This window comes from Toxorhynchites rutilus, chromosome 1 (genome assembly GCF_029784135.1).
Source record: "Toxorhynchites rutilus septentrionalis strain SRP chromosome 1, ASM2978413v1, whole genome shotgun sequence".
Lineage (NCBI taxonomy): Eukaryota > Metazoa > Arthropoda > Insecta > Diptera > Culicidae > Toxorhynchites > Toxorhynchites rutilus.
The window spans coordinates 176,203,693-176,218,837 of record NC_073744.1 but is presented as its reverse complement, the minus strand read 5'-3'; the positions used below and the strand labels follow the sequence as shown (position 1 = coordinate 176,218,837).

The window sequence follows — 15,145 nt, the reverse complement described above, 5'->3', positions numbered from 1 at the left end:
TTTGTCTATCGCATCTCAATATCATGACTTTGACCACCCCTTGGATTTCGGGAATGTGTGTCGAATGAAAGGTCCTGCTTCCCTAATTCTTCGACGACGCTTTCCTCATCCTCCTCTAAAGGTATTCTAGATCAGTTTTGCTCCACTTGACTGCACCAAAACTGAAGATCAGCAGGGGAATCGCGAATGTGTTGATCGTGCGTACCTTGTTCCCCGCGTTGAGGAAAGTCCTCAGGACACAGTTCACTTAACTCAAGAACTTGTCTCTTGGACATTGGACTCCATCAGATTTACAGTCTTTAAACTGGTGATTTTCACCGCATTTTGGGTCACACCGAATTTACCATTGCAATCAGCTATTCCATGCCCATATTCACAGCATCTGAAGAATTTTGGAATCATTAATTCATCAACAATTTAGCATTGCTCGAATCCACAAAAATACTGATTTCTTTTCCATTTACTTCGCGTACGATTCCCCGTTGACCCCTATGACCGCACTGTATTTATTATATTTCATGTTTTTATTGCAATTATTTTGTTCGTCGGTTTTAATTTTCCGGTATTTTAACCTCATAGTCCTAACCCAGATATTTCTCCATCTTTACTTTCAGTAATTCAATAGAACTCTTATCTGAAGCAGAAATAGCAGAACCATTGCTTCCATTCCTTAGTCCATTTATATACAAAATTTCTTTGTTACATCTGATTCGATTTCACTTATTTGTTTACCGGCCGTCGGCATTATTGTTTGGATGAGTGTTGGTTCGTACCCGCTTCTGTAGTTCGTTTTGTACAAAGTACAAAAATGCATTCGTATACAAAAGTACCCCCGACTTGCATGAATCAATAACTTCAACTTAATTTTTTATACTATAGAGCATTCTAACTTGAATCGCCTTTGGTATCTGTAATGACAGGTTTTCTAGGCTCCTCGGTTTTGTAGCCCGTGTTGGGGAAACATATTCCGGTCTGTGCAAATGGAATCGAGTTCGAAAGTACCCGGAAGCTTGCTTGTATTTGCTATGCTGATTTTCTCAGACTCCTTGGTTTTGAAGTCCGTGTTTGGGAAACACATTCATTCTGTTATGCATATATGCATAAGGAACAAAAGTGCCACCAGCTTGCGATGTCGATTTCCCCTTGGGGATAACGTATTCCGCTGTTACTCTGGTTGCTCCTTTTGGTCGGTACCATTTGAGGAGCATCAATTTGACCAATCAAAACGTGGCACTTAACATGTTTGGATAACGCTTGACATTTCACAATTATTCAATTGTTTATCTCAAGAAAAATAAACTTTAATTCGTTGTGATAGATGCGTTGAAATATTTCCTATCAATTAATGTAAACATCTTTGAGATCTATTAAGAAATGCTCAAGTTATAAGCACTCAAAATCATTCATTTTTTCCTACACGTTCAGGGTTTAGATTTTCATTATACCCCCTAAAAGGAGTGTATCGAAAATTAGTCTTAAACTTTCAAACATCAAACTAAAACTGAAAACATTCAGAAAGTGTTTACAAAAGTGAACTTTATAAAAGAATATTAAGTTTACCAAGCAATGAAAACAAAAAATCAAGCTTCTTGTTGATTTCTAAAAAATTATCAAACCTTAAATCCGTAAAAAAAAAATCCAAATCTAATTCTGCTCAGTAGTCTTTGTGCACTTTCTGGACGCTGCAGACCAATTCTTCTTGAATTCTGACATATTTTTAGACACTGTACCTTCCTTCTTCAACGTGGCCTTAATAATTGCCAAGTAACGTTTAATTGGCCGCAGCTGGGGACAGTTTGGTGGGTTGAGGTCGTTTCCGACGAACATGATGTTATTTTCCGAAAACCATTGTAGAGCGGATTTGACATAATGTACTACGCCAAATCCGCCCAGAATAGAGGAGGAACCTCTTGCTTTCTAAAAAGTGGAAGCAATCTCTTCTTTATGCATTCTTCCACATAAATTTGAGCATTTATAGTCCCTTTTGTGAAAAAAGTTCACGATCGCATGTCTCATGTACAAATGGCTTGCCAAACGAGCACTTTTTGGCCGATTTTTTTCATCGCTACAGTCGTATCCGTTATTGGTACACTCTCTCCAATCGATTTGGTAGAAAATAGAGGTCCCGGCAGCGTTCTGGAATCTTCTTTAACGTATGTTTCGTCATCCATGAGAATGCACTGGTTGGGATTGTTCAAAATACGCTCAAATAGTTTTCGAGCTAGCGTTTTGATGCGATCTTGCTGCTCCGGTGTTTGTTTGGCCACTTTTTTGCTTTTTATAGGACTTTAGACCATGTTTCTGTTTAATCCGCTGAATCATTCCAACACTGGTTTTGAACTTCTTGGACAAATCACGAATAGATGCAGTTCTTCTGAATAAAATTTACAACTTTTCAGTCCGATTCAGGATTACTTGGTCCGGTTTCGTCCACATCTGCTGAGATCCTCGAAAGAACACTCATTATCGAACTTTGCGGCGATTCGTTCAACACTTTCTGGACAAACTTTGATTTTTTTCCTATTTTGTGGTATGTAACACCCTTTTCGGTGCACCAATTGTGCAGAATTTTCTTTTTAGTTTCAAAATCAATCCGCGACATTTCGAAAACAACTTAATGACCACGACTAAATTTCGTATTTCGATTTTTGACAAACATAGACAAACAAAGCGTGCTCTGATTACACGACAAAACAAAGTTCACCCCTTTGTGTGTAATAACGTGTTAAATGTACATTTGGATACACTCCCTATATTCCGGTTAAAAATAATTCTACACAGAAAAAAAAACAATAATACGGACGGGTGCTGACAAAAGACGTTGGGAGAACTCAACAATTTTTCACACAATATACGAGCGCACAAAACATCATGCTCTTCAATACGATTGGCCCTTCGCCAGAACTCACTCACCCACCTTCGAAAGTCTATCCGTCAACGAATTGGCCGCATGTATTAGCTCGTTCCTATAGTTGGAATACTCAAGCTGTGTGAGTCTTCGCCTGGCCACCGCCAATGTTCTCAGCCCCTGTTTAGCGAACTCATTGATGTGTCTCTGTGTCGAAATTATCAAACCGGAGGGCGTCCTCGTGCACAGCGGCAGTACGTGACTCTCCGCACCCTTGGTGTACAACCATATCTGGCTCTGGACGTCTCTCACGATAACGCTCATGCGTTTCCGATCCGAGGTGAACTCCAGCACTCCCAATCTTTGGTACCGCACAAGCTCCTCCTTCGGAGCCTCTCCGTAGACGGATTTCACGTTCCGCTTGACGCACGACTCTCTCAGCTTGATGTTTATCACTTCGGCATCGTCACCAACGTACACCAGACCCATCATAGCACAAGCCTCCACCAGGGCCTTCTCGTCCGGACTGGATGCTTGATAGTCCATTTTCCTTATGAACGAAAGCACTTCCTTCTGCTTCACAACCGACTCCTGTCGCTCGAGGAGAGAAGCCTCCGTGTACGATGGAGCCGCATAGTACTCCCTCGTAGAGCGTACCGAGCTGCGGTTCCGGCGCAACATAACGTCACCTCTTCCTAACCTGAAATCTACAAACAAAACGCTGATTCCGATCACTACTTTCTGAATGGTCAATGCTTACCTCTGTCCGGCTTGTTTGCCATCCCGGGTGGGATGTGCGACTGCGTGCGGCGGTGGGTTTTCAACGGTTTGTCCAGCTCAGACTTCTCCTCGTAGGCGGATATCGCCCGCTTGAGCTCCATCGATTGAAGCGAACTGTTCAGGTGACCACTGCTGCCATTCTGAAAGCAATTGCGCTGTTCCGTGTGTTCCCCGGAAGTGCTCGTGGACTCTACCAAACTCTGCGGCCTAGAGGAACGATTAGAAGCACTGGAAGGGGAACGCCTGAAGGGTGGTATCTGCAAGCTGATCGGATGCACGCGATTATCTCCCGGCGAGAAGATGCTACCACCCGAGCGTCTGTTAATCGTTTCACTCGATGGCCTCAAGCTGTCCGCTGTCCGAAGAAGCTCACCCTGAACGGGAGCTTTCAGTTGGTAATTACTTGGAGCAGACTCAACAGGAGCAATTGGAGAGCGTGTGCGCGCTGGCAAGAGCCTCAACTGGATGAAATCCGTTTCGTCCGACAGCTGCTCAACCGGTAAACTAGCTTCAATCTCTTCCGAAATGTGGGAAAAAATCCGTCCGGTGCGATTATTGTTTGGCTCCTCCAACTGATCCTGATCTTCTTCGGTATCCTTGTCGGCCTCGGGATCATCCTTTTCGTTGGTGTAGTCGCCGGCCACCTGAACCGTATGGCAGACAGCCAATGCCTCGAAGAAATTATACACTTGACGCTGAAATAAACACAGTCTCTCGGTTATTCGCAACCTCTGTCAGTTCGCACGCATTACCTACCGAACACTGGTTGATCTTCAGCGCATGATTCCTCCCAACTTCCTGCAGCCTTCGACCTTCCTGGCTGTACATCTTCCCGTTGATCGAGCACTGCTGGAAAATCATCACATTCTTGGTCAGCGTTCCCGTTTTGTCAGAGAAGAGCAACGAAACCTGTCCCAACTCCTCGTTGATATCCGACGTGTTCACAATGCACGGCTGGTCGGTCTCTTCGTCGTACAGCTCATGATCCCACTCCAGGTAAAATCCCCCCAAAAACTTCGCCATCTCGATTGTCACATACAACGAAATCGGAATCAAATAGTTGAACAGAATGAGAAAAGAGAAGAAATCCTGGAGAAACTGTGACACCTGATACGTCGCCAAATACTCCCCCAAATACTGATTGTGCTGTCGTTGATTCCGGTCGGTGTCCCGCTTCATGAAGAACGAAACCATCACGATGGCCACCAGCAGCACCAGGAAGAAAACCAGAAACTTATTGATGTAGCTTTCGCTTGAACTCATCTTGACGTTCGTCATCTTGCTATTCAGAGCCAACTTCGTTTTCTGCCCGATATAAACCGCACATCCGATAGCCCACTCCGTATTCCTCAAGCGCGAACCACGTAACAGCAAATTCTCCGCCATTAACGGGAGCACCGAATGATCGATACCTCCACCATCGATACTCGTCAACTCGCTCGACCTCTGGTGAACCTCGGCCAGCTCGATTCTCCCGTTAAACGAATACAAATCGGTCTTCGGCAGCTCGCACTCAATCCTCCCCAGAGTGTGCAGCTTGTCCAGCGGAACGTCCGGCACCCCCTTCGGCACCGACATCGTCTTCAAGTTGGTCTCCCCGTCCAAATTCGCCGTTGTCACGTAGCACTTGCGGTTCTCGTCCGACGATTTTAGCAGCACCAAATCGCACGGAATATCACAGTCCCGCGAGGTTCGTACGATGTCCCCGTGGCGAATGTCCTGACAGCGGATGTCCAGCTCGGTGCCGCTGCGGAATACCGTCACCAGCGAGTAGTTCACCATGTTGTCCGCCCGGTAGCGGAGGTAGTTTTCATAGCCCTGCTTGGTTGCGGTGACGGCGATCACAAACACCAGCGGAGCCAGCGAGGTCAGCGGAGAAACCGGACTGTCTGCGGGGGGTGAGTGGGAAAGAAAGTCCATAGTTATTCGAAGTTTCCAAGAAGAAGAAAAACTAATACACGGAAAAAATGCTCAGAAACTCATATTGTGGATGAGAATTCATTCGATCAATATAATATCCCGGATAACAAAGTTGCTTTTTGCCTATTGCACTGGAGGAGTTGCTATTTACGCAAAAGAATCGATTAAATTCCACATTCGGATAAACGAATATGTTGAAAATAATTGGTTCTTGGCAATTTCAGTTGAAAGAGGTATGCAGATGGGAAAGTTTGGAATTTTATATCACTACCATTTCAAGTGACCAGCGATTTTTAGAAATTTTGGAAAACTAGTGGGAAAGTTTCATCGTTAGTAGCAAATTAAATATTATTGCTGGTGATTTCAACATTGATAGGCTCAACGTGCAGAATTCGAAGCAACTGAAACAACTCTCTGATTTTTATAACTTGAAACAGACTGTTTCCGATGTAACTAGAATGACTAGAAACAGTAGAACTTTGACAGATCACGTTTTTTCTAATGTTAACACAGTTTATTCCTTGATAGAGGCCAAATTTGAAATTACGGACCATGAGACAATTTTTGTTTATATTGAGAGTGAACAGGATGAACGTGAAGAAAATAAAGTTAAGATCAAGTACTGGAACAATCATTCAAAAGAAGCACTGTCTCATCTAGACGCGAGTAATCTGGATTCTTCTGCAATAACAGACAATTTGGATTTAAAGGCACCTGTTCTCACTAATGTATTGAAAGTGTCTACCAAACACATTTTTTGAAAAACATATCGATTTGAAAAATTCGAACAGCCTTCGAACGTCTCAAACGGAAAAGAGATAAACAGTGCGTGAAGTTTCGTAGAAGTAATTTAGAAAATGATTAGTATAGGTACACCTCCGCGAGGAACATATGTATTCACAAACCTTGAAAAAGACTAGATGTGAATTAATTCAGAGGAAAATCTATCAACATCAGAATAACAGTGAGGAGTTACGGAAAGTATTGAAAAAAATTACTTAACACTAAGAATAGTTTATCGCGGTCCATAACTTTCGAAGGTTCAGAAGAACATTCAGAACAAATGATAGCGGAAAATTTCAACAATTATTTTGTGAACAGTGTTCAATTGATCAATCAATGTATTGAATTGGTCAGTGAGCCTCACGAAATAATACAGCCAATACATAACAATTGTAGATAAAAAAAAATGTCTACCCATCTCATTTGCAGAGTTGAATGATATTTGTTTTTTTTTTTGCAGAAATCGGCTGGTATCGACGATGTCAACGCAAAAGTGAGTCAAGATTACTTTCATGTTATTGGACACGAGTTGCTGAGCCTGACAAATGAATCATTGCAAACTGAGCATGTGCCTGAAGTTTGGAAGGTATCACTTGAGGTTCCCATCCCCAAAGTTAATGGGACGGATAAAGCCAGAGAGTACCGACCTTTTAACATGTTGCACACAATAGAAAAAAAAATAGAACTTGTAGTGGAAGGCCAGCTGATGGAATATATAGATAACAACAATTTGCTGACACCAGAGCAGTCAGGATATCGAGAGGGATACTCATGTGAGACCGCACTGAATCTGGTGTTGGCAAAGTGGAAAGAAAACTATCGGGGCTAAAGAAACTATTTCTGTCGTTTTCTTGGACTTAAATCGCGCCTTTGAAACAATTTCTAGGACCTGATTGTTGCAAACATTGAAGCGCATGGGAACTGTAGGAACATCATATAAATGGTTTGAAAACTATTTGTGTGATAGAACTCAGAAGACTTCTTTTAACAATTTTATTTCTGCTCCCATCAGTAACACACTTGGTGTACCGCAGGGAAGTGTGTTAGGGCCTATTCTTTTCATTTTATATATTAACCCTTTGCGGTCGTATTAAATTTGGACATGGGTGTCGGAATTATTTTTCCTTGAAGAAACAGTGATACATGCAAGATTACGAAAAATTTTATTTTGTGATATATATATATATATATATATATATATATATATATATATATATATATATATATATATGTACAACAACATGTAATTAACAATGTATTTTAATGTGATGTTTTTATATAAAATTATATTTTATAGTTCGTCTTTGAGTGAAATCGTTCGAAACAGTCTCCAAGAGTAAATCATATGAGGATAATCAATACATAATTTTATTCTTATTATCCGTTGAATATGAGACACTTTTGCCATTTATACAATAAATGTGTAATCAATGCGAGCAATGTGTATTCGAAAAGATCAGCACTTTTCACTTTTAACAAACAATGATTTTTTTTACATGAGATTATTCAGATGACATAAGACACTTATGCAAACATTTATTCTGCTCTTTAAAAACAACTACTTCAATATAATTTAAACCAGAAGTTACTAGAATAATGATAAAATAAAATAAAAAATTCTGCGTGATCAAAAAATAATCAAAATGATCAGAACTTTTCACTTTAGATGAACAAAGACTTTGTCGCTTGAGAAACTTATGCGAATATACAAATAACATGAGACAATCATGCAAACAGTAGGTCTGATACTTATGAACAATGTTTTCCATCGCACCAAAGTGTTACAATGGCTAAATTCTGCTGTTATGATTTTCGTCCCACATTTCTATGCATTCAACGCACTGTGCGTTGTCTTGTGTGGGTGACTACTTTGTTTGATACTGAGTACCGTTATCTATTACTCATAGGAGCACCGTATTGATTCATGAACAGGTTCACTAGACATCAAGCTTCGTTTAGGAAAAGCATAAATTGATACTTGGTTGAGTAAAATATAAGATTAGCATGGTTTCTTGCTGTGGTGGCTGAGAGCAGACAAGCGACCACAAAGAGTTAATGATATGCGGCGAGTTTTACGTTTTTGTGATGTTAATTTGTTCGCGGATGATACTGTTCTGTTTATCGCAGTTAAGGACTTGAATAAATCCGTGGTACATTTAAACGAAGATCTTCATTCTCTCTCTCGGTGGCTGAAATTTAATCAATTGAAGTTCAATGTTAGTAAGACTAAATACATGCTCATTTCTTCAGCAAACTCCAGATTCGACGGTTATTTTGAAATCGATGGTGAGGCGCTCGAACGTGTTACAGAAATCAAACTAGCTTTCAAATTTCACATTGATAATGTTATCAAAAAAGTAGAAGGGTCTGAGCCTAGGGGTACGGACGGCAGTTTGACGTAGGACTGTGATTGTTCAGAACAATTGTTCTTTTTTTAAATATAATTCTTTTCATTGTTCAGAAATTTTAACAAATTCTTCAACTTCTTTCAAACTCCAAATAGTAGCTCTAAAAACGGCCCCCTCGTTATATGTACTCATAACCTACAAACGGTTTGTAACGAACAAAAAAAAACAGGAAGTGGGTTATATCTATGGTATAACCGCAAGGGTGACGTAGGACTATCGTTGATTTAGAGATCATTTGTTTGAAGTTGAATCAAAATCCATTCTGAATGAATGAATAAATGAGTATTAGGGGGACTTCGAAAACGAGAGCGTTACGTTGGAAGCACAAGGTTTTATGCATCCAATATAGGATACGAAAAACCTTGTTCTGAAGAATAATCTTCAGAAGCTTTCCTGCTAACTGCACTTGATTGACAAATCACAAAACCAAAAAATATTTTATGGATTTTATGGATAGAAAACATTAAAATAAACTCTTTCGCTTGAATGTAATTTTCAACGATTAGATATTTCCACATTTTCCTCGATACTGGAAGCCCACCAGTGGTTAATACTAACTCGATAACCACCTGTTAATAGTACTTGATTGAAAAATATTTGGTCACAGTGTTACATGGATAGAAAACCTTCAAATAAACTCTTTCACATGAATGTATTTTTAAATTCCCAGAGGAATTGGCAGATTATTTTCCAGCAATGATTAGATCTTTCTGGAACTTTCTCGATGCTGAATGGCATCCAAATGGAAAGAATTCTGCGCGTGTATGTGTCGATCCTTCGCCGTCCACCTCCTCCAGCACGTTAGGCAAAGATGTTGTCTTGTCGATGTCCTCACGAAAAATGAATGTGTCTCACCACCAGAATATCGCTTAAGTATGCTTTTTGTGTGTGATTGAATCGAGAGAAGGCGTTGTTTACGATGGCAATTTGGAAGGCAAACTAGAGGGGAATGAACTCTCTGAGCTCGGAACTTTCGGCGACTGAGCAATAATCGATTGCGGGCGCATACAATATTGGATACGGAAACATCCTACTGATGGGGAAGAATAATCTTCAGAAGCTATCCTGTTAATTGCGATTGATTGAAAAATCACAAAACCAAATGTATTTGGTCACAGTGTTACATGGATAGAAAACATTAAAATAAACTCTTTCACATGAATGTATTTTTAAATTCCCAGAGGAACTGGCAGATTATTTTCAGTAACGATTATATATTTCCACATTTTCCTCGATACTGGAAGCCCACCAGTGGTTAATACTAACTCGATAACCACCTGTTAATAGTACTTGATTGAAAAATATTTGGTCACAGTGTTACATGGATAGAAAACATTCAAATAAACTCTTTCACATGAATGTATTTTTAAATTCCCAGAGGAACTGGCAGATTATTTTCCAGAAATGATTAGATCTTTCCGGAACTTTCTCGATGCTGAATGGCATCCAAACGGAAAGAATTCCGCGCGTGTATGTGTGTGTAGCGATGTCTTCCCGGGGAGCCGTTTGTGGCATCGCTCTCCTCCTGATGGATTCCCTTCTGACCTAGGGTGCACAAACAGGCTCTTGGTGACACCGTTCACCCGCGCTTTCATGATAAACGAAGAGCTTCACCACAACAGCGACAACATGCTCCAATCGCTGTTCAATTAGAACTGAGTGGATTTCCGAGCGGCGCTCGCTTACATACCGATTGGTGATTTCAATAGCCTGTTTTGAAAGCAATTTTAAGACTATTGAAACAAGTTTTTGGATCAAAAAGTAACAAGTATATAACGCGTAGATATTTTATCTTTCGAATGAAGTGTTTATCATACCATTTCGTTCAGTTGTTTAGGAGCTATTAACGCTCAAAATCTCGGTCTCCGGCGTAACGCTTTCGTTTTCGAAACTTTGATTTTACACCCCGGTATAGAAATGAAAGACGTAGTCCTACGTCAAAAAGAAAATAAGCTTCTGGCAGGAAGTTCAACTGTCTAACTGAAAATGATTAATGAATATCAGTGTGAAACATAACAGGGTGGAATGGTAGATGCATTTAATGTGGATCGGTAAACAATAAAATATATATCGTCATTGATTACATTGAATATGAAGTTTATGGGGAAGAAATAAAAAACAAGTTGAAAATACTTAGGATTTCGAGATATTTTGATGTAAAATATACATGAAATCATGAAGTTTCTTTATTTTCAATGGATAGCTATGGTATTATGATTTCTTTCCATTGTTTTATTCTTATTATTAGTCTTATTCTAAGGCATCGGGAGCATTAGCTTTTTCTGTGAAATAATGTTTGTTTGCAGACTATCACAATCATGTCGTATCGTCATGTCGTATCGGTTCTACTGCTCAATATATCATAGAAGAAATTGAGTAATTGAGAGTTATGAGTATGAGTCATGAAGACTATTAATATTTAATTCCGTTTCATTTTGATGATGCGATGTAATGCCGATCTCAATAAGTCCTCGTTGCCGCAGGCCGGAAGACACTCGCTTAAGATATTCGTCACCCCGTCATATACAGAAGTCATTTGCTAACTTGACTAACGTCAACTGGACTTATCTATAACAGGGCGTACGTTAACTCGGCTGCAAAGTCATTTTCAATTTGAAGCATTGCTTTTGCTGTTTTGCAGTCCAGTTAGCCCAATTGACGAACGATCACTGTATATGTGACACTTTCCTCATTGCTTTGCTGAATTCTTGCATGAAATTTGAGTGATGCATGAAATCTTGCATCCGATTACTTCAACATGTCGAAAAAGGTCTTGCTAATTTGTTTGATAGAACGAATTAATGCACACAATTTTGTGTTGCACACAACATTCATGGGAAGTTGAACGAAAGAATGCATAATACATTATTTACCTTCGCATCCGCTCGCAAAACATACCTCTTTTATTTGTTAAATTGCTCACTAGTTTTATTATTTCCACTGCTGATGTCTCAGGCGAAAAAAATGCTGGATAAATTTGCCATCTAATGATATATATTAGAACATATATCGTAAGAACGATTCTGCGTAATATGTATTGGAAAACTCTTAATAAACGATACATTTTTCGTAGAGTGACCCCCCTATATAGAAATCAAAGACATAGTCCAACGTCAAAAATTGCTAAAAAGTATGGCGTCCTATGCTGTTTGAAGAATGAGTTAACTATAACTAGTAAAATTAGATTGTACAAATCACTAATCTCACCTCACATAGACTTCTGCTCATCCATCTTGATCCTTGCAAATAGCACACAATTAATGAGACTGCAGCGCTCACAGAATAAGATCATGCGATTAATATTAAATTGTCATAGACTTACTCTAGCATAATGTTGGACGCGCTACAGTGGTTATCTGGATTGTCTCACCTCAGACAACAAAAACAAGTTTGTCTATCAGAAAAAGTTTCAGAAAGCCTGGATGTTCCCGGGAAATCAGTACCGTTTACAAGTGTCACGAAAGCTACAATCTATGCGCCAATATCCGATTCGTAGAACCACTTTCGAACAGGGTACAAACTCGTACCTGGTATGATAGATTACACAAATTTTCATATCTCCTAAATACCATCGAACACAGTCGACTCACACTGATAGCGCTGAGACCGCCGTCCAGCGATGTAAATATTGGCATTGAACATCGCGAGTACCGTGCGTCTCTCTATCCACGCACATTTCTTCCCACCCCAAACTATGATGTCATATCGGCATCTTCCACTAGAGTTAGCGCAATCGCATGGACATTTTATAACCCATAAGCCCCACACCAACAATCGATTCGATTGATACGACACAGACAAACGGTGGAAACTTACCGATCACGATCGAGATGATCGTCATGCAGAGGAAGTAGAAGTTTGCGACCCGCCGGAACTGCTCGGCCAGGTTGAGCGGCAGGAAGGTGAGCAGCGTGTACTTGGTGGACTTGATGCGATTCGTTTCGTGCGCCTTTGGCTTCTTGTCATGGTTTTCGCCGCCTACCTTGATGCTGAGCGAGTCCGCCTCCTGTGATACACGATTGCCCTGGTGGAGAAAACGAAACGTACCGCGATGAGAATAGGTACAGCTTTTTGGTGGCAAAAGTTTTTTTGGATAGTTTTTTTGGCTAAAGAAAAACCAACCATGGTGGACGAGAAAATTCTGCCATAAATGTGCTTCCAGCAGTACCCTTCGATAAGAATCGACTGATTAGGTTGACAACTCGCGATTCCACGCGAGGTAGGTTAAAATTTGAAGAGCCTCAATCCGGGCAGCAATTGCTGATTCACGATTCCCTTACGTATGGTTTCGTATGGACGCGAGTTTCGATAATGCTTTTTATTGCACCATAGGAGAAGATTACGTCCTTCTTTCATGGTGGTAACCATAATGAGTTACTTGGTGATTAGTGAGAAGTCATGTCGAATTTGCTCATAAATGAGTAAAATGACAATGCAGTTAGTTACTCGATTTCTCAACCGACCGTTTTTTAATAATTGTTTTTTTGTTATCTGAGTCAACTGATAACGTGCGGCTAGGTGCGTGTGCACTACTCCAGTGTTGAACTCGCCACCATTTCAATGATTAACAGAGTATAGTTTTCCCAAAAAATTATGATGAATAACAAAAAGATAAGATAAATCCCCCAAGTTCTCGATCTAGATTTTTTGAGAGCAAATTACCTTTCCCCAGCACCAAAACGAACTTCGATACGTTTCACCTTGGGCTACATTGGGTTCGTTCAGATCAGCATCAGCGTTGTCATCCAATAGCTGCACCATCTTTTGGCAATATCTATCGTAGAGATCACTCTGAAACAATTCACGTCATCGATCATGGGATCGGCCACTGCTCCTCTGTCCGCCCTCCTGGTGAAAACAGCTGGCCAGACGGCCGATCCACGCTCGCGTTAATCACTCGATTCAACACTCGCCCCGTTCGATGGTCCAAAAATTGCAATTTTTATCGCTTGTTTTCTAAACTTATTTGTCACTTATTTTCCGCCTGCGGATAAACACGCCAATTAGCACATCGTTTGGCAGGCCTCGGTGAACATACACTCCACATACTACACACACCGCGACTGGACTGCCGGACTCAATCGAGTGTATTCCTGGAGCGCAAAGTTTCGCCAAATGCTGCTACTGCCGCTATCCGAGCCTACTGTTCTTGGAATCCACAAACGCGCACGGGAAGCGACAAAATCCTTACCGCAATCGAGCCATCGCCACCATTACCGGAGGTGGACGGAGGTGACGCGACGCGATAAGATAACATCCGATTTGGTTCGTATCGGTATCGGAAGGTGGTGCGCGTTATCAAGCTGCGATATACGTCACTTTTGCGGGAACGCGGTGTACCCGCCCGTCGCGCTATCTGACAACGGTGACAACAATATTTATCTTGTTACACATACGCTAAAAAGTGCCCGCGGCTTGCTATGATTGGAACGGAGTATAGTTTTTTGATTGGCAAGAACTAAAATAACGCAAGCTAGAGATCGAGCAGCTATGGAATTCACCCCTCAGAATGACTAGGGTAAATGATCTTGGTTTGTCCAATTTGGGGTGTTTTTACGTAACTAGTAATGGCAATTCGATTTTTCTTCATGAAAATCACACATAATCGATACGAGTTTGGGTTTGTTGAAAAGCCTCAAGTCTCTAGTTGCTAATACTACCATAAGGTGTTGAAATTATTCAAATTTTTATGTTTTTAACGATTTTCCTTAAAGAAGAATTATGATCATGGTTTGACCACCTCTGATCATGGTTTGCCCAAAAAAATTATCATGGTTTGTCCGGTTTTAGAAATCTCCATTTTTGAATGAAAACATTCGAATTCACAATTAGATGTTGCATTTATCATTGCTTGAGTTTACTGTCATCATATTGATTCATTAATAATTTAGGCTTTCTTCAGAATATTGTCTTTTCTTGGGCATTTTAGAAGTGTTCACCTCAACACAATCAACACAGAAAAACCATACCTCTGCTATGCGCGAAGCACACCATAAACAAACATAAACAAACTGCAGCGCGCCAAGCGGTTGCCATAGAAATCATGTGGACAAAACAACATTATTGAACTGGACAACTCATGATAAGAATTGAGTTCATCAAAATGCGTTAATTTAATGGTTTAGCTATGTAAATCCGATACAAATGGTGAGCGAGCATGATGTTTACAATATTTATAAGTGTTGTAATCCAGAAAAGGTCTGAATACGTGCCAAATAATCATCTGGAGATCGATTAAAAGTTAGCTCGAATGAGGGGCGCATTGACACAAATAGAAGATGTATTTTATAACCCTTTAAAACATGTGATTTCGTAAAAATATACTATCAAACTACTATAAATCATGTAAAAGGCAATTTCATTTATATGTTTCGAAGCATTCGAAGGCCTTATTTGACACAGGAGC

The 15,145-nt window shown here is 40.4% G+C and overlaps 1 protein-coding gene and 1 long non-coding RNA gene across 13 annotated transcripts in view; one reads left to right on the top strand and one right to left on the bottom strand.

The window, feature by feature from the left end:
- Positions 1 to 15,145, top strand: part of LOC129763005 (uncharacterized) — a 143,658-nt gene that overhangs the window by 76,967 nt on the left and 51,546 nt on the right. The window contains exon 3 of the long non-coding RNA XR_008740777.1: positions 6,792 to 6,824. This is a non-coding gene — a long non-coding RNA (uncharacterized LOC129763005). The remainder of the gene's footprint in view (positions 1 to 6,791; positions 6,825 to 15,145) is intronic.
- Positions 1 to 15,145, bottom strand: part of LOC129762886 (phospholipid-transporting ATPase IF) — a 30,211-nt gene that overhangs the window by 4,082 nt on the left and 10,984 nt on the right. For 4 of the 12 annotated variants that reach the window (XM_055761493.1, XM_055761475.1, XM_055761484.1 and 1 more), the window contains exons 2-6: positions 13,402 to 13,723; positions 12,556 to 12,763; positions 4,385 to 5,517; positions 3,609 to 4,323; positions 2,918 to 3,555 (exon numbers count right to left, since the gene is read on the bottom strand). In XM_055761493.1, coding sequence (XP_055617468.1) covers positions 2,918 to 3,555; positions 3,609 to 4,323; positions 4,385 to 5,517; positions 12,556 to 12,763; positions 13,402 to 13,500 — 2,793 coding nt within the window. In that variant the 5' untranslated portion in view covers positions 13,501 to 13,723. Of the gene's footprint in view, positions 1 to 2,917; positions 3,556 to 3,608; positions 4,324 to 4,384; positions 5,518 to 12,555; positions 12,764 to 12,861; positions 12,994 to 13,401; positions 14,097 to 15,145 lie in introns of those variants that run through there. The other 8 variants (XM_055761529.1, XM_055761556.1, XM_055761545.1 and 5 more) reach the window with 6 other exon arrangements.